Source organism: Diaphorina citri, unplaced genomic scaffold (assembly GCF_000475195.1).
Source record: "Diaphorina citri unplaced genomic scaffold, Diaci psyllid genome assembly version 1.1 scaffold1521, whole genome shotgun sequence".
Taxonomy (NCBI): domain Eukaryota; kingdom Metazoa; phylum Arthropoda; class Insecta; order Hemiptera; family Psyllidae; genus Diaphorina; species Diaphorina citri.
Window position 1 is genome coordinate 37,429 of NW_007378947.1, and position 21,759 is coordinate 59,187.

The window sequence follows — 21,759 nt, forward strand, 5'->3', positions numbered from 1 at the left end:
TCTTTTCCCTATAATGGATGCGTGATTGAGGAGCAGACAAGAAAAAGAAGAAGAGGAAGAAGAAGAAGCAGAATAGCAGAAGAAGAGGAAGAAGAAGGAAGAAAAAAAAGAAGACGAAGAAGAAGTAAGAAGAAGACGAAGAAGAAGGAAGAAGAAGAAGAAGAAGCAGAAGAAAATAAATAAAAGAAAACATTTTCTTTTTCCAATGATCATTGTTATTATTATCGTATGTTTCATTTTATTATTACGACACATTTGTGTGATCATTGTATTTTTTATTTGTGAATAGATTTATGGGAAAATTTTCAGAAACGACTAGTACAATGGGTTAGATATTAGATGGGTACGGTAATATAATGGGAGGGAACCTCCCATAATAATAGTGAACTGATAAAGTATAGAAATAGGAAACTGGGAAAGGGTTTTTATCGAGATTTTGCTGACTACGGCAGGATATCTCGGAAAATCCTAAGGAAAAAAAGGAGGGAAATTCAATCCGATTTTTAAGTAGGTAGGTAAGAAGGTAAGGCTGATGATATTGCTTGGATTCCGAAATATAAAGAAAGCATCACTTCATAAAAGAAAAAGTCCATGAAAACCAGTCATCCAAATATCAACCACGCTCACCGTTGCTTAACTCCAGTGATCCTCAGGGAACTGGTGTATTCAACACGCTATAGCCGCTGGCTACTAATCTGTTTTTATCAACGTGGTTATTTCTTTATTCAGTTTGTATGTATTTAATCAAAAGAACCTTTATCCCTGAAACCCTTGGGATCTCTCTCTCCCTCTCTTTCTTTCTCTCTCTCTCTTAGGATAGAGAGAGAGAGAGAGAGAGGATAAAGGAGGAGGGTTATCCCTGAATCCCTCCTTGGGATCTCTCTCTATCCTGCGAGAGGGAAAGAGAGATGTAGAAGATAAAGAGGGGGAAGTGAATGAGAGAGAGGGAAAGATTATATTAAATTCTCTCTCTTTCACCCAAATAAACAAATAGAAACCGAAGAACAAAGAGCGAGAGGGTGAGTGATATTTGGCCCTCTCTTTCTCTCTCTCTTTCTCTCCCTCAACCCAATACAACAAGAGCATGAGAGAGAGAGAGAGAGAGAATGGAATGAGGAAGAAAGAGGGGGCGATAGGGGAAAGCAGAGGAGAGAGAGAGGGGGGGGGGCATCTTCTTTGATGTTTTTGATCAAATATCAAGAGAAGAAAGAGGACATTATTTTTTTCTTTCTCTTACAAAAAGGAACGACGAAATGGAAAAGAAGAAGAAGAAGAGGAGGAAGAAGAAAAAGCCAAGAAAACCAATTCCTTGAGGCTGTGTTTTTCATTTAGTCTTTCTGTTTCTCTTTCTCTCCCTCCCTCCCTCTCTCTCTCTCTCTCTCTCTCTCTCTCTCTCTCTCTCTCTCTCTCTCTCTTTTTCTCTCCTCTCTCTCTCTCTCTCTCTCTCTCTCTCTCTCTGTCTCTCTCTCTCTCTCCTTTTCTTACTCAAAAGCTGGTATGCCTCCCCCCACCCTCTCTTTCTGCCTTTGTTTATTGTCTGTCTCTTCTTTTTCTTCACCTTCTCGTTCTTCTTTGTCTTTTTCTTCTTTCTCTACCTCTTCTCCTCTTTCTCCTCATCTGAGTCTCTTCTTCTCTTTCTTGTTCTTCCTTTTTTCCTTCTTCTTCTTCTTCCTCCTCTCTCTTGATTTTATATCATGACTTAGCCTCTGGCTATTAGAATACACATCTCTGACAGAGGATTTTTGCGTAATACTCCTGCTGATTACCAACAAGGTCTTTGTTGAGTTTTTTTTAGGATCTCGTGTAATTATTGTGTATATTTGTTATTCAGATTCATATCTCTCTCTTTTATTCCGTTGGAAAAAGTACACAAGAGAAAAACAGTATACCTAGTTGGCTGGAAAAATCACGTTCTCAGTAAAATTCTGGAACCCCGCCTTTGCTCGCCTCGGTAGTGTAGGTCAAGACGCTTGCTTGGTAATCAGGAGGGTGTGGGTTCAATCCCAGCCGAGAGCCGAGGTATAAGATTTTTCCTTTCCTTATCTTATACTCCCATATAGGAAGGAAAGTAATGTAATTTCTTCAAAATTGCCGCAATATCAATCTTTCTTTCTTTCTTACCATTACATTACATTAAAACGAGAGACTTTTCTGACGAAATTCCTGTGTCCTGAGAACATTTTTGGTGGGTTACTTTTTGGATCATTGAAAATTCTCCCATTAGTGAAATCTCTCATTAAGTCATTGGTGAAACACCCACCATTTACCAATTTTTTTCCAAACTAATTTCCCTTTTTCTCTTCTTCTGTTTCCAGTGCTTCGTGAGGAGTTCCGGGTGCAACCCAAATCCCAGCGGGTGGCAGCGGGCGACACGGCCCTCCTGGAATGTGGCCCACCCCGGGGTCATCCTGAGCCCACCCTGGTGTGGAAGAAAAACGGACACCCCATAGACTTTGAAAACTCCAAGAGGTGAGACAAATTTCGAGACCAGCCTGGCTAAAAAATATAAAGGGAACGAAAAGAAACCTTTTTTTTTCGTGAAGAGGGGGTGATTGAAGAAACTCTAACAGCGAAGGTCTTATCGTCGAGAAATCGAAGAGAGAATCAGGACAGGATAGGAGAAAGCCAGCTTAGCCAGCCGTTCTGAGATTAAACCTCTATTTGTGTAGGATCGAACCCACGACCTAGCGGTTACTAGGGTACCTTTCAAGCTTACTAGGCTGACTATTAACCTCATTGAAATATAATCAACCCTATTTAAATTCAACTAACCTTATTCCAATTTCGTTAGCTTTCGAAAATTGACCTCTTCACTGACTATATTCAATTCTGGTGTTCCGCTTTTGCAGGCTTCGACTCGTCGACGGTACAAATTTGGCCATCCAAGACTCGAGGAAAACAGACGATGGTAGATACCAATGCGTTGTCAAGAATGTGGCAGGTACCAGAGAATCTACTGATGCTGTATTGAGAGTACTAGGTAAGTAACTATAGTTCTAGGGGACGCATAACGGAGTCATTAGAACTTATCAGGTAAGAAGATAGTCTTTTTTTTTTTTTTCTCTTCAATATAAGTATTTTACTATTTTTATTTCGTAGCAATGAAACAACTGCTACAATAGATTCACATGGCCTGTATCGTACCATGTTCCTCATCAGATGGGCAGAAAGGGACACAATACTTCTTACTTGGGTGCGGGATCAACACGAGAACAACACGAGAACAATATAAAGAGTAAGCGTTGTAATATTATTTGTTATGGAAATACGAGTGCAAATATTTGGTCGACTCTCGGAATTGAACCTGAGACCTTCTGCATGGCAAGCAAGCCCGTTACCACTGGGCTAATCAGTGTCCCCTGCTTAAAGTTCCTACGAGTATCTACTTCAAATCAGTAGCGACCAGTGGCGGCATTACCAGAGTTTTTTTTATGACGGAAATGGTCAAGGAGGTTCTTAATAAATCATAATTTAGGTTAGATTTTCGATTACTTTTTAAACACCCGGTATAACCAAACATTCTCTCTCCTCCCCCAGATCATCGTGGGAGGGGGCAACAACTCGGCCCTCATTAACATGACCGTCTCGGCCTCCTTCTGAGTTTCTCTTCTTCTGAAGATCGCTTCAGAAGGGTTGAAATTGGGAAAGGAAAATACAGCTTATCTATGTATTATTGGTTTTGTGAACTGTAGAAATAGAACTCGCTTGAAAGAAGATCGTCTATCGAGAGCTCATCTACGGTGCCTCCAACCTTAGTTCATAAACTCATTTCATTTTTCTTCAATAATTAACTCACAATTCCCTCATTTTCCTCTCTTCGCAGTGAAACCATACATCATTCGCGGGCCGAAGGACACGACCGTCTCCGCGGGCTCCATCATCGTCTTCGAGTGTTCGGTGGGTGGTGACGCCGTCCTCACCGTCCATTGGAAACGGCTAGGCTCTGCCATGCCAGAGGATCGAATGAGCGTACTCCCCAGTAGGAGTCTGCAGTTGAGCGACGTGAGACTGGAAGATGGCGGGGAATATGTGTGCGAGGCGGAGAACGCCGTGGGGAAGATATCGGCTTCGGCCACGCTGACTGTGCAGAGTAAGTACCTTAAAGTCATACATCTTCTTACGTAAGCAATAATGTGTACAAAAATCGGTCCAAAGTGATCGGGATAACCTGCCTCGGTGGTGTAGTGGTCAAGACGCTCGCCTGGTAAACAGGAGGGCGTAGGTTCGATCCCTGCCGAGGTACGGAATTTTATCTTCAAAATAATTTTAGAATTTGACCACAATAATAGTAGTAGCCTACTGCTGGAGTAAAGGGACTTGTCAGTCCTAAGCGAGCAGTATAAATAAGCACTATTATTATTGTGGATGTTGATAATTTCATATTAAACTATAAAAACTAATTAGTCCCCTTTAAAATTGTGTAAATACTTAATTTGACTATGCATATTATGTTGCATATTTGGGCCATTTTATGGTCCATATTGCATGCATATTTTGGTCTTTTTTGATAAAATAATTCATTAACCCATTCATTCACTCCTCATGTATTTCCAGTGGCCCCAATCGTTCGAGAAAGGCCTTCCGACCTCCGTCTAGAGGTGGGCAGGGACGCCGTGTTTACCTACTAATGTATGTTAACAACCCACTGTATTGAAACATGAAATAAACTTTGATACTTCTATTTTCCGTTCATGATACTACTTTCAGGTATAACGTATAAGGTATAATCATTACAGTAAATGGCGTTTTTGGTGATTTAGTATTTAGTGGATGCGTCAAATTCTTACGAAGAAAAGCATCAATTTCTGCGTGTCAGTAAAATAATTTTGTAGGACGCGTGCCTACTGGGGTACTTTCATGAGATTGTAGGTACCTAATAATTATTATCGACACAATTTCATTGTTTAGGAATGGTACAAACAGTCGAGACAAGGGTAAATCTAGTCAAATTTATTATCTACTTGCCGAAATCCTTAAGGCATGGCCGTTCATGTCACTTATCCATTTAGTGGTCTTGCTCGGCGTAGCTTAACAAAAACGAACCGGAAAATAGCCTATAACCTTCACGGGAGTGCAAGCAACTGGATGGTAGAGGGTAATAGAAGCCTGATATATCCGGGAGATCGGGTGGACAACATTCAAGCAGAAATAACATCGGATGGAATGAATCTGCTCAAAATACAGGTAAGGATTTGAGGAAGTAATAAAGAATTAGAACAGTCAAAAGACTTCCACATTCTGGATGGTAGAGGGTAATAGAAGCCTGATATATCCGGGAGATCGAGTGGACAACATTCAAGCAGAAATAACATCGGATGGAATGAATCTGCTCAAAATACAGGTAAGGATTTGGGGGAAGTAATAAAACATTAGAACAGTCAAAATACTCACTCTACCAAATTAGGTCATTGTATTGCTATCAAGTTTTTACTTTTTAAATTAGCTCTCATAGGGTAGCAATCGGATGAGCGGTTTGGCCAGGCATAAAGTTCGAACAAACACACAAACTTTCATTTTTATATATTAGATGTCAGAAATAGTAAAGGAGGCTCTTAGTAATGCTGTGATATCCACAAAAACTTCACCACAAATAAATCATGATTTAGTTTTTTTTTTTTTTTTTTTTTTTTTTTTTTTAGTTTTTTTTAAAAATTTTTCAAAGGAGAACTTAATATTTAACCAACATAGGCAGTTTAAGGAAGCGAGTAACTCAAAAATGACCAACCTTTTTCACGTATTTCAATAATAAAGGCCTTCATTTTTCCACAGAAACAGAGAAAATGCGCCTTCATTTTCAAACACAATTCTATCTTGCCCCTTCATTTTTTCTAACTCACCCCTTCCGAATTATTTCAGAACGTGTCCCGCACGGCAGCGCCCCTGATCATCCTATGTCTCGGAGTAAACGCAGCTGGTTCCGATCTAATGTGTCTACTAAGGGGGTATTTTTATTATTATTTTTTTTTATTTTTCGTCTGAATGCTACAAATCCAAAAAAAAAAGTTCGAATCCAAGGGATCTACTCGGGTACAGGATTTAGATTCATTGTGGCAGTGTGAACAGGATATCATTCTATTCTGTCCAAATTATTCTGTTCTAAGTTCTAATGATGTACTTTCTATTCTATTCTGATGAAGTATATTCTATTCTATTCGCAGGTTCATAGCCCTACTCACCTCCATGGTGGCAGTCATGGCACTTCTATTCCTTGCCATGTTTTTGTATTCTGGCCCGGCCAACCAAACTCTCCCTCTAAGATCAGAGGCGAGGTTACGGTGCCAAGTGAGGGGGGAGGGGAGTGTACAATGGTGGAGGGGAGAAAGGGAGGTGGGCTCCGGGCCTAGGGTGAACGTGACGGGCGATGGGAGTTTGGTGCTGACGGGTGAGTAGGAACTTTTTCTATTGGTTTTTCATTTAATTTGGACTTTTTTTTAGGTTTGATAAAGGGAACTGTCTGGCTAGGGGACGTTAAACAGGGAGTAGATCAGTTAAGTCTTGCTGGGGGACTTAAAAAAGGTAGTAGACCAGCTTAGTCTGGTTGAAGGACTTTAAACAGGGAGCATACCAGCCTCAATTGCCCTCGCTAAAGAAATAACAAAGATTGAGTGCGAAGGGCATCCACTCGTAAAATTTGTAGCCAAACAAACGTCAGTCCAAAGCAATCACCGTCTGTACACAAGAAAAGGCAAAGAAGAAGATGGAAGGAACTGTAACTGCTAAGGTCTTGTCGTCCCGAAATCAAAGAGAAAAGGAAGACTGGATAGGAGAAAGGCAGCCGTTCCGAGAACGAACATTATTCGTTGAGGATAAAATCCGCCCCGGCCGGGAATCGAACCCGCGGCCTAGCACTTACAAGGCAGACGCGCTACCCTCCAAGCTAACTAAGCTGGCGGAAAAAGACTTACCGCCGTATGTATGAAGTCTAAAGATAAACTTTAGTTTAACTTGAAATGAAAATCTTGCCAAATTTCATGAAATCTAGCCAGTGCCTCCTGGTCCGCGAGTCTCAGGTTCGAATCCCCCACCAACCCCAACATTGGTTTCTTCCGGGCCCCCGAGCCTTCGACGTACCCGGGGCCCCCTACTAAACCGACCCTGGTCAATCAGACAGCGAATGGGTTAACGCTGGCCTGGTCTCGAAATAATCAGATTGGATCGTCCTCGCTGCTTGGATATCAGGTATGTAAGGGTGTAAGGGTTAAACTTAATCTTAACTCAAACACTTTAGCAGTTATACAGTGACGTAAAAAAAAAGGAAAAAATGTTGCTAGATTTTTGTTCTACCTTTTCTTTAAGTTAATCTATGATTTTCCCTTTTCCAGGTGGAAATGTACTCCCGCCCTCTCCCTTCATCATCTCCATCAGGGGACACCGCCACCGCCACCTGGGTCCGAGTCGCCACCAACGTCCCGTCACCCATTCTAACGGTCACCAACCTCACCGTCGGCTTAACCTACACTTTCCTCGTGCGAGCTCTCAACTCGCACGGACTAAGCGCTCCTTCTCCCTTATCCGATGAGATTGTCCTTCGAGGGACTTTTTCCGAAGATTTAAGTTAATCTATGATTTTCTCTTTTCCAGGTGGAAATGTACTCCCGTCCTCTCCCTTCATCATCTCCATCAGGGGACACCGCCACCGCCACCTGGGTCCGAGTCGCCACCAACGTCCCGTCACCCATCCTAACGCTCACCAACCTCACCACCGGCTTAACCTACACGTTCCTCGTGCGAGCTCTCAACTCGCACGGACTAAGCGCTCCTTCTCCCTTATCCGATGAGATTGTCCTTCGAGGGACTTTTTCCGAAGGGATTTTTTCCGAGGGAGGAAAAGGGATTTTTTCCGAGAATTTCCCCGACGAGGGAAGAGGGGAGAGTTTGAGACGGGCGAGACAGCATTTGCAGGAAGGAGGGGGAAGTTTGATCGAACTGACTGAGGTGAAACCCATGACCTCGACTTCGGTGAAATTGACCTGGGAGGTAAGTTGGACTTGTAAGTGCTAGGTCGTGAGTTCGATTCCCGCCCGGGCCGAAATTTGTCCTGAACAGATAAGGTTCGTTCTCGAAATGGCTGGCTTTCTTCTATCCTCCGCTACAGTTCTCTCTAAATGATTAACCTTTTTTTTTGGGATGCAACCTTTCTGTACCAAATACATCATAAGATATTGTTTAGACTGCTGGGGTAAAGGGACTTTTTGGTCACATTCTGGCAACATACAGTACTGATATTTTATTATATTGGCATTATTGTTCACAATTTCTGTGAGCGTTTAAATAAAATTATCAGAAAAGAATCTAATTTTCGAGTAAACAATAAGTAAAAAGCTCGGATTTTCGAGTTCATACATATACCCGAGGTTCATAAAATGGGGGTTCTACTTTAATTCTAGATCTCTCTTCAGTAGATAATATTTTCATCCTCTTGATTCAACATCTCCTTCACCCTAATTCCTCCTCTCATTCATAGGCACAAAGTCCCGCGGCCTACGCCACCACCACCCTAGTCTCCCCACACATCTCCCGAAGTAACGCCGGGGGAAGCATTCGCCGCTGGGGGACCAAGGGGGAAGAACCGCTCTACGCTCCCTCCTATTATTGTGCCCGGAATGTATATTCGGACACGTACTATTTCGGAGACCTAGAGGAGGGTAGCCACTCGGGCGGACATGCTAACGGGCCGGTCATGCTACAGCAGTCCTCGGTCGTGCTATCTGCCAATGGACGCAAGGCGATGAGCGAACTAGGTGAGTGATGAATTTGATTATTATCATTTATTTTTTTATTATTATTATTTTTTTTTTATTACAAACATATTATTAAACAGGGCAGGGAACTCAGGGAAGACACCAGTTTGCAATTTCCCTTGCTAAAGAAATATCAAAGGTTGAGTGCGAAGGGCATCCACTTGTAAAATTTTTGTAGCGTGAATTTGATTATTATCATTTATTATTTTTTTATTACATATTATTAAACAAGGCAGGGAAGACACCAGTTTGCAATTTCCCTTGCTAAAGAAATATCAAAGGTTGAGTGCGAAGGGCATCCACTTGTAAAATTTTTGTAGCCAAAACCAAATGTCACCCCAAAACACTCACGGGAAAAGAACGAAGAAGGTTTGATAGATATGTACTAACGGAGGTCTTATTTTCCCGAAACCCCGAAAAAAGAGAGGACAGGATCGGAGAAAGCCAGCCGTTCTGAGAACGAACTTTATCTGTTTCGGATAAAGTCCTCCTCGGGTGGGAATCGAACCCGCGACCTAGCGCTTACAGGCGCGCTACCCTCCAAGCTAACTAGGCTGACTTGAATAAATAGTTCTTTGTTCTTAATCCAGTAGTTAACTGTTAACTGTAGTATTTTTTTTCTATTTTCGTCCCTATCTGGTGGATTCTATTCTAACATCCATTCTTCTCCCCTCTCCCCACAGGTCACAAGGACGCCCATCAACTCTCCCTCCCTCCTTCTCCTCCCTCCCACGCCCCTCCCTCCCTTGTAGCCAAAACCAAATGTCACCCCAAAACACGGGAAAAGGACGAAGAAGGTTTGATAGATATGTACTAACGGAGGTCTTATTTTCCCGAAATTCCGAAAAAAGAGAGGACAGGATCGGAGAAAGCCAGCCGTTCTGAGAACGAACTTTATCTGTTTCGGATAAAGTCCTCCTCGGGCGGGAATCGAACCCGCGACCTAGTGCTTACAGGCGCGCTACCCTCCAAGCTAACTAGGCTGGCTTGAATAAATAGTTCTTTGTTCTTAATCCAGTAGTTAACTATAGTACTTTTTTTCTATTTTCGTCCCTATCTGGAGGATTCTATTCTAACATTCATTCTTCTCCCCTCTCCCCACAGGTCACAAGGACGCCCATCAACTCTCCCTCCCTCCTTCTCCTCCCTCCCACGCCCCTCCCTCCCTTCGTCGCTCTTACCGTTCTTCCTCTCAGTCCACTCCATTTCCCCACCACCTCCCACCCCAACATCATGCCCACAAACCACCCACTTCGCATCACCAGTCTTCGAAATCGCTTCACAGCGCGAGGCTCGCAGAGTCCCGAGCGGGGGTCCACGATCGCGCACCGGGAGGGAGCGTCTCCAACGCGCCAAGTTACCACGAAAATTTCCCGTCTACGGGAGAGAGCGGTGGTCCCCGCGGAGAGAGCGTCTCCAACGCGCCAAGTTACCACGCCTACCCTTCCGCGAACGAGATCGCCGGTCCTCGCGGTGAGCGCTTCCCAAGCAGGCCGGGTGACCGGCCGCCTAGGCTAAAAGTGTCACCGCCGGAGCGGTCCCCGTGCGGTTATTCTTCGCAGGCGACAGATTCAACGTCGGTGCATTCGAGTCCGCCCCCGCCGGCCTATTCAAGACTGAACGGAGGGTGTGTTAACGCGGGCGGGTATGGCAGTCAAAATGTCGGGGTAAATGGGTACGAGGCGAATGAGTACCAGGAAACTGGGGTAACTGGAACCCCCAGTGTAAATAGAATCAGTAATGGAGACCTGAACGGATGCACGTCTAACGGTAGCAGAAACAACGATCTAGTTCATAATGGTATTAGAATCAGTAATGGAGACCTGAACAGCTGCACATCCACCACTGCCGGAAGCAATTATAACGCTAACAATGGTGGAAACAGCAATCATAACGGTGTCAAAAGTTCCAGTGTCGAAGGTTACGTGAGGGGAAGGAAGGGCAGTATTGGGGCAGCTAGTAATGGGTCGAATCAGTGGCGTAGCGCGTATTATCAGGAAGGCGAGAGTGAGGCGGAGAGCCTGTGACGCTATCAGGAAGGGGTGTGTTGAGGCCCCCCGCAGCCCTGAAGGAGGGTGTTGTTTTGAGTCCCCCACTGATTAAATTAAGCACCTTGATGTTGGGTTTCACCAATGACTTAACGAGAGATTTGACTAATGGGAGAATTTTTAATCATCCAAAAAGGATATTTTAATGATCTAAAAAGTATTTTTTAATGATCCAAAAAGGGGGAGTTTTTAAAAACTCCTGTTTGAATCATTAAAAACTCCTTTTTGGATCCTTGAAAATTCTCCCATTAGTGAAATCTCTCGTTAAGTCATTGGTGAAATTCACCATGAATCTCTAAGAGAGATTGTTGTACCGCCCGTAGACTATTGATTTTTTTTTTTTTTTTTTTTTTTTTTTTTTTTTTTAATTGGAAAAAGGAGACCAAGTTTGATAGAGGGAACTATAACTACTGTTGTCTTATCGTCCCGGAATTGATGAAAGGAGGACTGGCTGGGAGAAAGCCAGCCGTTCCGAGAACGAACCTTATCTGTGTGGGATAAAGGTACCCGGCTCCTGGTACAAAGGTACAAATTACACGCAACACGCTACGTTGCTTAACCTTTTGGTGACCGATGTAAACTACAGTTTCGATGTAAACTACTGGTTACCAAAGGGTTATCAAGCGCGCCGGGAGGCGCGCGAACGTCAAGAGTTCGCAGCACCGCCCGGCCTATATTAACACGAAACAGAATTTCAGCGTTTTTCGGCATTTTCACCTCAACTTTTCTCCCACTTCCCCTTAACTTTAAGCAAATTTTATTTCATATTCCTGGTCGGACGTGATTTATTTACGCTAAGCAACAAGGCCATGTTTGGACAGATCTAGTGTGTAGTATTGAATTATGATCCCGTGCACTACTGTCTACCTGAAGCATGGAATTTATTTACGTGCATTCCCGTTTTTTCTGACTGAAATCTAAATAAATCCTCACCTCCGGTATGAACGTGCTGAGCGCACCGCTCGCAGCCACCTCCGCGTAGTCCGGCTGCGCATGCGGTAACAACACCTGACCCTCTCCGGTCCGCCAACCGGTCGCACGCGTAGACCCTCCGTCCATCCACTGGTTAGCGGTAGTCAGCCCTCCGCCCGGGTGAGAAAGTCCCGCCCCAGCCTTTCCGTCAATCCACAGTCCCTGGAATAGAATAGAATTATGTTTTATCTGCACTTAATAATACAATCTAAAAAAAAAAGAAAAAAAACTAAATCATGACTTATTTGTGGTGAAACTGAGAGCTTCTTCACAATTTTTGTAAATATCACAGCATTACTAAGAGCCTCCTTTACGATTTCTGACATCTAATATATAAAAATGAATGTTTGTGTGTTTGTTCGAACTTTATGCCTGGCCAAACCGCTCATCCGATTGCTATATGAAACTTTGTGAGCTTATTGCTTGCACTCCCGTGAAGGTTATAGGCTATTTTCCGGTTCGTTTTTGTTAAGCTACGCCGAGCAAGTATGAACGTTTATATGGATTTTATGAACTGCCCAATCCCAAGTTCATAAAATTGGGTTTTCCACTGTATTTATTTACGCTAAGCAACAAGGCCATGTTTGGACAGATCTAGTGTGTAGTATTGAATTATGATCCCTTTTACTCCTGTCTACCTGAAGCATGGAATTTATTTACGTGCATTCCCGTTTCTCTGACTGAAATCTAAATAAATCCTCACCTCCGGTATGAACGTGCTGAGCGCACCGCTCGCAGCCACCTCCGCGTAGTCCGGCTGCGCATGCGGTAACAACACCTGACCCTCTCCGGTCCGCCAACCGGTCGCACGCGTAGACCCTCCGTCCATCCACTGGTTAGCGGTAGTCAGCCCTCCGCCCGGGTGAGAAAGTCCCGCCCCAGCCTTTCCGTCAATCCACAGTCCCTGGAATAGAATAGAATTATGTTTTATCTGCACTTAATAATACAATCTAAAAAAAAAAGAAAAAAAACTAAATCATGACTTATTTGTGGTGAAACTGAGAGCTTCTTCACAATTTTTGTAAATATCACAGCATTACTAAGAGCCTCCTTTACGATTTCTGACATCTAATATATAAAAATGAATGTTTGTGTGTTTGTTCGAACTTTATGCCTGGCCAAACCGCTCATCCGATTGCTATATGAAACTTTGTGAGCTTATTGCTTGCACTCCCGTGAAGGTTATAGGCTATTTTCCGGTTCGTTTTTGTTAAGCTACGCCGAGCAAGACCACTAAATGGATGAGTGACATTATTTCCTAAAAGAGCGGCCATGCCTTAACGATATACTAGCAGAAATCCGGAGCGAAGCGACGGATTTCGGCTAGTATCTCATAATTTTTCTTTTTACTCTGGTAAAACCGCCACTGGTCGCTACTCGATTAAAGTAGCTACTCAATTGTCCTCACGAGGCTGAATGCACCCCGGATTCCAAGCACAGAGCCGAAAAAAAAACCTCGAAGGGCCGCCTCTTGCGTACAAGCCTAGTGTGACACCCACTCGGCCACGGAGGTTGCTTAGCAGAAGAATAAAAGTATGCTCTAAAAGCGGTAGTTTACCTCGTTGGCGGTCGTCAGACCTCCGCCCGGGTGAGGCAGCCCTGAGGCAGCTTTCAGAGAGATGGGCGTAGCTAGTAGCCCTGGCCCGGCTGAGTTGTGGTCTAGGGAGGACTTCTTGGCGTGCAGTGTGCGACGACGGACGAAAAACATGGCAAGGAATAGAAGTGCCATGACTGCCACCATGGAGGTTAACAGGGCTATGAACCTGCGGATAGAATAGAATATACTTCATCAGAATAGAATAGAAAGTACATCATTAGAACTTAGAACAGAATAATTTGGACAGAATATAATGATATCCTGTTCATACTGCCACAGTGAATCTAAATCCTGTCCCCGAGTAGAGAGTAGATCCCTTGGATTCGAACTTTTTTTTTGGATTTGTAGCATTCAGACGAAAAAAAATAATAATAATAAAAATAAAAAAAAATACCCCTTCGTAGACACATTTATAAAGAAAACAATAACTTTTCATACAGAAAAAAAAAACTTACCACGGAGCGGACAGCCAAGCGCCGCCGGTCAAATCGGTCAGGTCGGTTTCCATCGTCCCATCCCCCCTGCTACGACCGCTCTGAGACGCCCAATCCTCTAGGCGCGGTTCCGGGCCGCTGGTGAGACTCAACAGGGCCGGCCTAGAATAGGGGCCTGTGCCTGCGCGGTTGGTAGCGGCCAGAGAGACGGAATAGCGTATGCCGGCCGATAGATTGGTGAGGAGGAGGGTGGGGGTGGAGGCCGAGACGGTCATGTTAATGAGGGCCGAGTTGTTGCCCCCTCCCACGATGATCTGGGGGAGGAGAGAGAATGTTTGGTTATACAGGGTGTTTTAAAAGTTATCGAAAATCTAACCTAAATTATGATTTATTAAGAACCTCCTTGACCATTTCCGTCATAAAAAAAAACTCTGGTAATGCCGCCACTGGTCGCTACTGATTTGAAGTAGATACTCGTAGGAACTTTAAGCAGGGGGCACTGATTAGCCCAGTGGTAACGGGCTTGCTTGCCATACAGAATGTCTCGGGTTCAATTCCGAGAGTCGACCAAATATTTGCACTCGTATTTCGATAACAAATTACAACGCTTACTCTTTCTATTGTTCTCGTGTTGATCCAGCACCCAAGTAAGAAGTATTGTGTCCCTTTTTGACCATCTGATGAGGAACATGATACGATACAGGCCATGTGAATCTATTGTAGCAGTTGTTTCATTGCTACGAAATAAAAATAGTGAAACACTTATATTGAAGAGAGAAAATAAAAAAATGGACTCTATCTTCTTACCTGATAAGTTCTAATGACTCCGTTATGCGTCCCAACCGGGGGCGGCTTCCACTTGAGCAGCACACTGGTTGCATTCAGCAATACCGGGTCCGTCAGCTGCGGTACCCCACTCGGCTCACACTCCAGGGTTCGCACCGCGCGCAGGTTCGATGGTTTTCCGTCCACCGAGCCGAAAAACGGAACGAGGAAGAATTCGTAGCGGGAGTAATGTGCTAGACCGGTGACCAGAAAGCCGCTTGCTTCCCCCGCGTGCAGAACGGTAAGCATTGCGACGGAAGCGGGGGGGTCGAGACCGCGCGAGTAGATGTAGACGCCCTCGATGTAGTCGGTGTTGAGAATCTGTGGGAGAGAGAGAGTGGATGATTACCTAGACTGATTTTTTTTGTCTTGAAAAATTAGCAAATAATTTTATTTGTAAAAAAAATAAATAAAAAAAAATAATAAAAATAAATAAAACCTTCCTACATTACCTCTTTTTTACTTTCACTTAAAATAATAAAATATACCCTGTTTATGTTGCCAGAATGAGACCAAAAAGTCCCTTTACCCCAGCAATCTAAACAAGATCTCATGATGTATTTGGTACAGAAAGGTTGCATCCCAAAAAAAGGTTGATTTACTGTAGCGGAGGATAGAAGAAAGCCAGCCATTTCGGGAACGAACCTCATCTGTTCAGGACAAATTTCGGCCCGGGCGGGAATCGAACTCACGACCTAGCGCTTACAAGTCCAACTTACCTCCCAGGTCAATTTCACCGAAGTCGAGGTCATGGGTTTCACCTCAGTCAGTTCGATCAAACTTCCCCCTCCTTCCTGCAAATGCTGTCTCGCCCGTCTCAAACTCTCCCCTCTTCCCTCGTCGGGGAAATTCTCGGAAAAAATCCCTTTTCCTCCCTCGGAAAAAATCCCTTCGGAAAAAGTCCCTCGAAGGACAATCTCATCGGATAAGGGAGAAGGAGCGCTTAGTCCGTGCGAGTTGAGAGCTCGCACGAGGAAAGTGTAGGTTAAGCCGACGGTGAGGTTGGTGACCGTTAGAATGGGTGACGGGACGTTGGTGGCGACTCGGACCCAGGTGGCGGTGGCGGTGTCCCCTGATGGAGATGATGAAGGGAGAGGGCGGGAGTACATTTCCACCTGGAAAAGGGAAAATCATAGATTAACTTAAAGAAAAGGTAGAACAAAAATCTAGCAACATTTTTTCCTTTTTTTTTACGTCACTGTATAACTGCTAAAGTGTTTGAGTTAAGATTAAGTTTAACCCTTACATACCTGATATCCAAGCAGCGAGGACGATCCAATCTGATTATTCCGAGACCAGGCCAGCGTTAACCCATTCGCTGTCTGATTAACCAGGGTCGGTTTAGTAGGGGGCCCCGGGTACGTGGAGGGTTCGGGGGCCCGGAAGAAGCCAATGTTGGGGTTGGTGGGGGATTCGAACCTGAGACTCGCGGACCAGGAGGCAGAACCATGCGGAGATTTGACCACACATGTGTACTCGCCGGAGTCTTCCTTGGTAACGTCTGGAATAGAATAGAATAAAATAGAAAAGAATAGAATGGAATGGAATAGAATAGAATAAATTAAAATAGAATAGAATAGATAGAATAAAATAGAATAGAATGGAATAGAATAGAATCGAATAGAACAGAATAAATTAACATAGAAAAGAATAGAATAGAATAAGAAAGTAAAAGAGAATTGGAGGATGACATGAACTAAGTCTTTTTCCGCCAGCTTAGTTAGCTTGGAGGGTAGCGCGTCTGCCTTGTAAGCGCTAGGTCGCGGGTTCGGTTCCCGGCCGGGGTGGATTTTATCATCAAGGGATAATGTTCGTTCTCGGAACGGCTGCCTTTCTCCAATCCGGTCTTCCTTTTCTCTTTGATTTCGGGACGACAAGACCTTAGCAGTTACAGTGCCCCCTATCTTCTTCTTTGCCTTTCCTTGTGTACAGACGGCGTTAGTCATCAGTCCTAACTAGGGTGATTGCTTTGGGCTGACGTTTGGTTTTGGCTACAAATTTTACGAGTGGATGCCCTTCGCACTCAACCTTTGCTATTTCTTTAGCGAGGGAAATTCAGGCTGGTATACTCCCTATTTAAAGTCCAACAGCCAGACTAAGCTGATCTACTACCTGTTTAAGTCCCCCAGCCAGACTAAACTGATCTACTCCCTGTTTAACGTCCCCTAGCCAGACAGTTTCCTTTATCAAACCTAAAAAAAAGTCCAAACTAAATTAAAAACCAACAGAAAAAGCTTCTCACCAGTGAGCACCAAACTCCCATCGCCCGTCACGTTCACCCTAGGCCCGGAGCCCACCTCCCTTTCCCCCCTCCACCACTGCACACTCCCCTCCCCCCTCACTTGGCACCGTAACCTCGCCTCTGACCTCAGAGGGAGAGTTTGGTTGGCCGGGCCAAACAGTATGACGGGGGGCGGGTTGGGGTCGGGCCCTGAGACGGTTAGCGAGGCCCGGGCAAGATCGGAACCAGCTGCGTTTACTCCGAGACATAGGATGATCAGGGGCGCTGCCGTGCGGGACACGTTCTGAAATAATTCGGAAGGGGCGAGTTAGAAAAAATGAAGGGGCAGGATAGAATTGTGTTTGAAAATGAAGGCGCATTTTCTCTGTTTCTGTGGAAAAATGAAGGCCTTTATTATTGAAATATGTGAAAAAGAGTTACTAGCTTCCTTAAACTGCCTATGTTGGTTAAATATTAAGTTCTCCTTTGAAAAATTACCCTATGAGAGCTAATTTAAAAAGTAAAAACTTGATAGCAATACAATGACCTAATTTGGTAGAGTGAGTATTTTGACTGTTCTAATTCTTTATTACTTCCTCAAATCCTTACCTGTATTTTGAGCAGATTCATTCCATCCGATGTTATTTCTGCTTGAATATTGTCCACCCGATCTCCAGGATATATCAGGCTTCTGTTACCCTCTAACATCCAAAATGTGGAGGGCGGGGGAGATCCTTCGATGCCGCACAGAAACACGGCGTCCCTGCCCACCTCTAGACGGAGGTCGGAAGGCCTTTCTCGAACGATTGGGGCCACTGGAAATACATGAGGAGTGAATGGGTTAATGAATTATTTTATCAAAAAAGACCAAAATATGCATGCAATATGGACCATAAAATGGCCCAAATATGCAACATAATATGCATAGTCAAATTAAGTATTTATACAATTTTAAAGGGGACTAATTAGTTTTTATAGTTTAATATGAAATTATCAACATCCACAATAATAATAGTGCTTGTTTATACTGCTCGCATAGGACTGAAAAGTCCCTTTACTCCAGCAGTAGGCTACTACTATTATTGTGTTCAAATTCTAAAATTATTTTGAAGATAAAATTCCGTACCTCGGCAGGGATCGAACCTACGCCCTCCTGTTTACCAGGCGAGCGTCTTGTTTCCTAAAAGAGCGGCCATGCCTTAACGATATACTAGCAGAAATCCGGAGCGAAGCGACGGATTTCGGCTAGTATCTCATAATTTTTCTTTTTACTCTGGTAAAACCGCCACTGGTCGCTACTCGATTAAAGTAGCTACTCAATTGTCCTCACGAGGCTGAATGCACCCCGGATTCCAAGCACAGAGCCGAAAAAAAAACCTCGAAGGGCCGCCTCTTGCGTACAAGCCTAGTGTGACACCCACTCGGCCACGGAGGTTGCTTAGCAGAAGAATAAAAGTATGCTCTAAAAGCGGTAGTTTACCTCGTTGGCGGTCGTCAGACCTCCGCCCGGGTGAGGCAGCCCTGAGGCAGCTTTCAGAGAGATGGGCGTAGCTAGTAGCCCTGGCCCGGCTGAGTTGTGGTCTAGGGAGGACTTCTTGGCGTGCAGTGTGCGACGACGGACGAAAAACATGGCAAGGAATAGAAGTGCCATGACTGCCACCATGGAGGTGAATGCACCCCGGATTCCAAGCACAGAGCCGAAAAAAAAACCTCGAAGGGCCGCCTCTTGCGTACAAGTCTAGTGTGACACCCACTCGGCCACGGAGGTTGCTTAACAGAAGAATAAAAGTATGCTCTAAAAGCGGTAGTTTACCTCGTTGGCGGTCGTCAGACCCCCGCCCGGGTGAGGCAGCCCTGAGGCAGCTTTCAGTGAGATGGGCGTAGCTAGTAGCCCTGGCCCGGCTGAGTTGTGGTCTAGAGAGGACTTCTTGGCGTGCAGTGTGCGACGACGGACGAAAAACATGGCAAGGAATAGAAGTGCCATGACTGCCACCATGGAGGTTAACAGGGCTATGAACCTGCGGACAGAATAGAATAGTAAGTGCATCATTAGAATAGAATAGAATGTACATTATTAGAATAGAATAGAATGTACATCATTAGAATAGAATAGAATAGAGAATACAAAAACATGGCAAGGAATAGAAGTGCCATGACTGCCACCATGGAGGTGAGTAGGGCTATGAACCTGCGAATAGAATAGAATAGAATAGTATGTGCATCATTAGAATAGAATAGAATGTACATTATTAGAATAGAATAGAATGTACATCATTAGAATAGAATAGAATAGAGAATACAAAACGGGTACTTACTCTGCACAGTCAGCGTGGCCGAAGCCGATATCTTCCCCACAGCGTTCTCCGCCTCGCACACATATTCCCCGGCATCTTCCAGTCTCACATCACTCAGCTGTAGACTCCTACTGGGGAGTACGCTCATTCGATCCTCTGGCATGGCAGAGCCTAGCCGTTTCCAATGAACGGTGAGGACGGCGTCACCACCCACCGAACACTCGAAGACGATGATGGAACTCGCGGAGACGGTCGTGTCCTTCGGCCCGCGGATGATGTACGGTTTCACTGCAAAGGGGAAAAAATGAGGGAATTGTGAGTTATTTATTGAGGAAAAATGAAATGAGTTTATGAATTAAGGTTGGAGGGTAGAGATTGTCCATGGCAAAAATTTCGCCCTTAGTTTGTAATTAGCACAGAGCCGAAAAAAACCTCGGCCCCGCCGGGAATCGAACCCGGACCTCCTGCGTGCAAGCCTGGTGTGATACCCACTCGGCCACGGAGGTTGCTAGGAAAATAGAACTATAGTTACTTACCTAGTACTCTCAATACAGCATCAGTAGATTCTCTGGTACCTGCCACATTCTTGACAACGCATTGGTATCGACCATCGTCTGTTTTCCTCGAGTCTTGGATGGCCAAATTTGTACCGTCAACGAGTCGAAGCCTGCAAAAGCGGAACACCAGAATTGAATATAGTCAGTGAAGAGGTCAATTTTCGAAAGCTAACAAAATTGGAATAAGGTTAGTTAAATAGTTAAATTTAAATAGGGTTGATTATATTTCAATGAGGTTAATAGTCAGCCTAGTAAGCTTGAAAAGTACCCTAGTAACCGCTAGGTCGTGGGTTCGATCCTACACAAATAGAGGTTTGATCTCAGAACGGCTGGCTAAGCTGGCTTTCTCCTATCCTGTCCTGATTCTCCCTTCGATTTCTCGACGATAAGACCTTCGCTGTTGGAGTTTTCTCAATCACCCCTCTTCACGAAAAAAAAGGTTTCCTTTCGTTCCCTTTAGCCAGCCTAGTTAGCTTAGTTGGTAGTGCGTCTGCCTTGTAAGCGCTAGGCCGCGGGTTCGATTCCCGCCCGGGGCGGATACCTGATATCCAAGCAGCGAGGACGATCCAATCTGATTATTCCGAGACCAGGCCAGCGTTAACCCATTCGCTGTCTGATTAACCAGGGTCGGTTTAGTAGGGGGCCCCGGGTACGTGGAGGGTTCGGGGGCCCGGAAGAAGCCAATGTTGGGGTTGGTGGGGGATTCGAACCTGAGACTCGCGGACCAGGAGGCAGAACCATGCGGAGATTTGACCACACATGTGTACTCGCCGGAGTCTTCCTTGGTAACGTCTGGAATAGAATAGAATAAAATAGAAAAGAATAGAATGGAATGGAATAGAATAGAATAAATTAAAATAGAATAGAATAGATAGAATAAAATAGAATAGAATGGAATAGAATAGAATCGAATAGAACAGAATAAATTAACATAGAAAAGAATAGAATAGAATAAGAAAGTAAAAGAGAATTGGAGGATGACATGAACTAAGTCTTTTTCCGCCAGCTTAGTTAGCTTGGAGGGTAGCGCGTCTGCCTTGTAAGCGCTAGGTCGCGGGTTCGGTTCCCGGCCGGGGTGGATTTTATCATCAAGGGATAATGTTCGTTCTCGGAACGGCTGCCTTTCTCCAATCCGGTCTTCCTTTTCTCTTTGATTTCGGGACGACAAGACCTTAGCAGTTACAGTGCCCCCTATCTTCTTCTTTGCCTTTCCTTGTGTACAGACGGCGTTAGTCATCAGTCCTAACTAGGGTGATTGCTTTGGGCTGACGTTTGGTTTTGGCTACAAATTTTACGAGTGGATGCCCTTCGCACTCAACCTTTGCTATTCGTTCCCTTTAATTTTTTTAGCCAGACTGGTCTCGAAATTTGGCTCACCTTTTGGAGTTTTCAAAGTCTATGGGGTGTCCGTTTTTCTTCCACACCAGGGTGGGCTCAGGATGACCTCGGGGTGGGCCACATTCCAGGAGGGCCGTGTCGCCCGCTGCCACCCGCTGGGATTTGGGTTGCACCCGGAACTCCTCACGAAGCACTGGAAACAAAAGAAGAGAAAAAGGAAATTAGTTAGGAAAAAATTGGTAAATGGTGGGTTTCACTTAATGAGAGATTTCACTAATGGGAGAATTTTCAATGATCAAAAAAGTAACCCACCAAAAATGTTCTCAGGACGCAGGAATTTCGTCAGAAAAGTCTCTCATTTTGTAATGTAATGTAATGGTAAGAAAGAAAGAAAGAAAGATTGATATTGCGGCAATTTTGAAGAAATTACATTACTTTCCTTCCTATGGGAGTATTAGGATAAGGAAAGGAAAAATCTTATACCTCAGCTCTCGGCTGGGATTGAACCCACACCCTCTTGATTACCAAGCAAGCGTCTTGACCTACACTACCGAGGCGAGCAAAGGTGGGGTTCCGGAATTTTACTGAGAATGTGATTTTTCCACCCAACTAGGTATGCTGTTTTTCTCTTCTTTGTTTGTGTACTTTTTCCAACGGAATAAGAGAGAGATTTATGAATCTGAATAACAAAGATATCTACACAATAATTACACGAGATCCTAAAAAAAAAAA

General features: G+C 44.3%; 3 protein-coding genes across 3 annotated transcripts; 2 read left to right on the forward strand and 1 right to left on the reverse strand.

Moving 5' to 3' along the window:
- Positions 1-323: 323 nt before the first annotated feature.
- On the forward strand, positions 324-8,001 carry LOC103516248 (roundabout homolog 2-like). Its single transcript, XM_026828701.1, has 12 exons — positions 324-327; positions 2,316-2,469; positions 2,850-2,980; positions 3,824-4,090; positions 4,555-4,615; positions 5,073-5,184; positions 5,252-5,341; positions 5,857-5,942; positions 6,159-6,382; positions 6,983-7,179; positions 7,323-7,523; positions 7,582-8,001. The coding sequence occupies exons 1-12, from the start codon at positions 324-326 to the stop codon at positions 7,999-8,001; spliced, it is 1,947 nt and encodes a 648-aa protein (XP_026684502.1).
- A 362-nt stretch (positions 8,002-8,363) lies between these two features.
- Positions 8,364-10,897, forward strand: LOC108253281. The gene is made up of 3 exons (XM_017446970.2): positions 8,364-8,369; positions 8,465-8,741; positions 9,846-10,897. Exons 1-3 carry the CDS (start codon positions 8,364-8,366, stop codon positions 10,766-10,768), a joined length of 1,206 nt encoding a protein of 401 aa, XP_017302459.1. The 3' UTR covers positions 10,769-10,897.
- Positions 10,898-11,674: 777 nt separating this feature from the next.
- Positions 11,675-21,220, reverse strand: LOC103516250 (roundabout homolog 2-like; the record flags this gene model as incomplete). Its single annotated transcript, XM_008481210.1, has 12 exons — positions 11,675-11,923; positions 12,465-12,665; positions 13,320-13,524; positions 13,814-14,106; positions 14,600-14,938; positions 15,337-15,732; positions 15,868-16,118; positions 16,860-17,142; positions 17,448-17,653; positions 19,154-19,420; positions 19,669-19,799; positions 21,067-21,220. Coding segments are annotated over 12 exons (2,975 nt in total), but the record flags the coding sequence as incomplete, so codon positions are not given.
- Positions 21,221-21,759: the final 539 nt, after the last annotated feature.

Bases quoted from the DNA above. Each gene is read 5' to 3' on its own strand.
- LOC103516248 (XM_026828701.1), top strand. The intron at 2,470-2,849 runs GTGAGACAAATT...CCGCTTTTGCAG, and splicing joins GACTTTGAAAACTCCAAGAG to GCTTCGACTCGTCGACGGTA. The intron at 5,185-5,251 runs GTAAGGATTTGA...TGGATGGTAGAG, and splicing joins TGAATCTGCTCAAAATACAG to GGTAATAGAAGCCTGATATA.
- LOC108253281 (XM_017446970.2), top strand. The intron at 8,742-9,845 runs GTGAGTGATGAA...CTCTCCCCACAG, and splicing joins CAAGGCGATGAGCGAACTAG to GTCACAAGGACGCCCATCAA.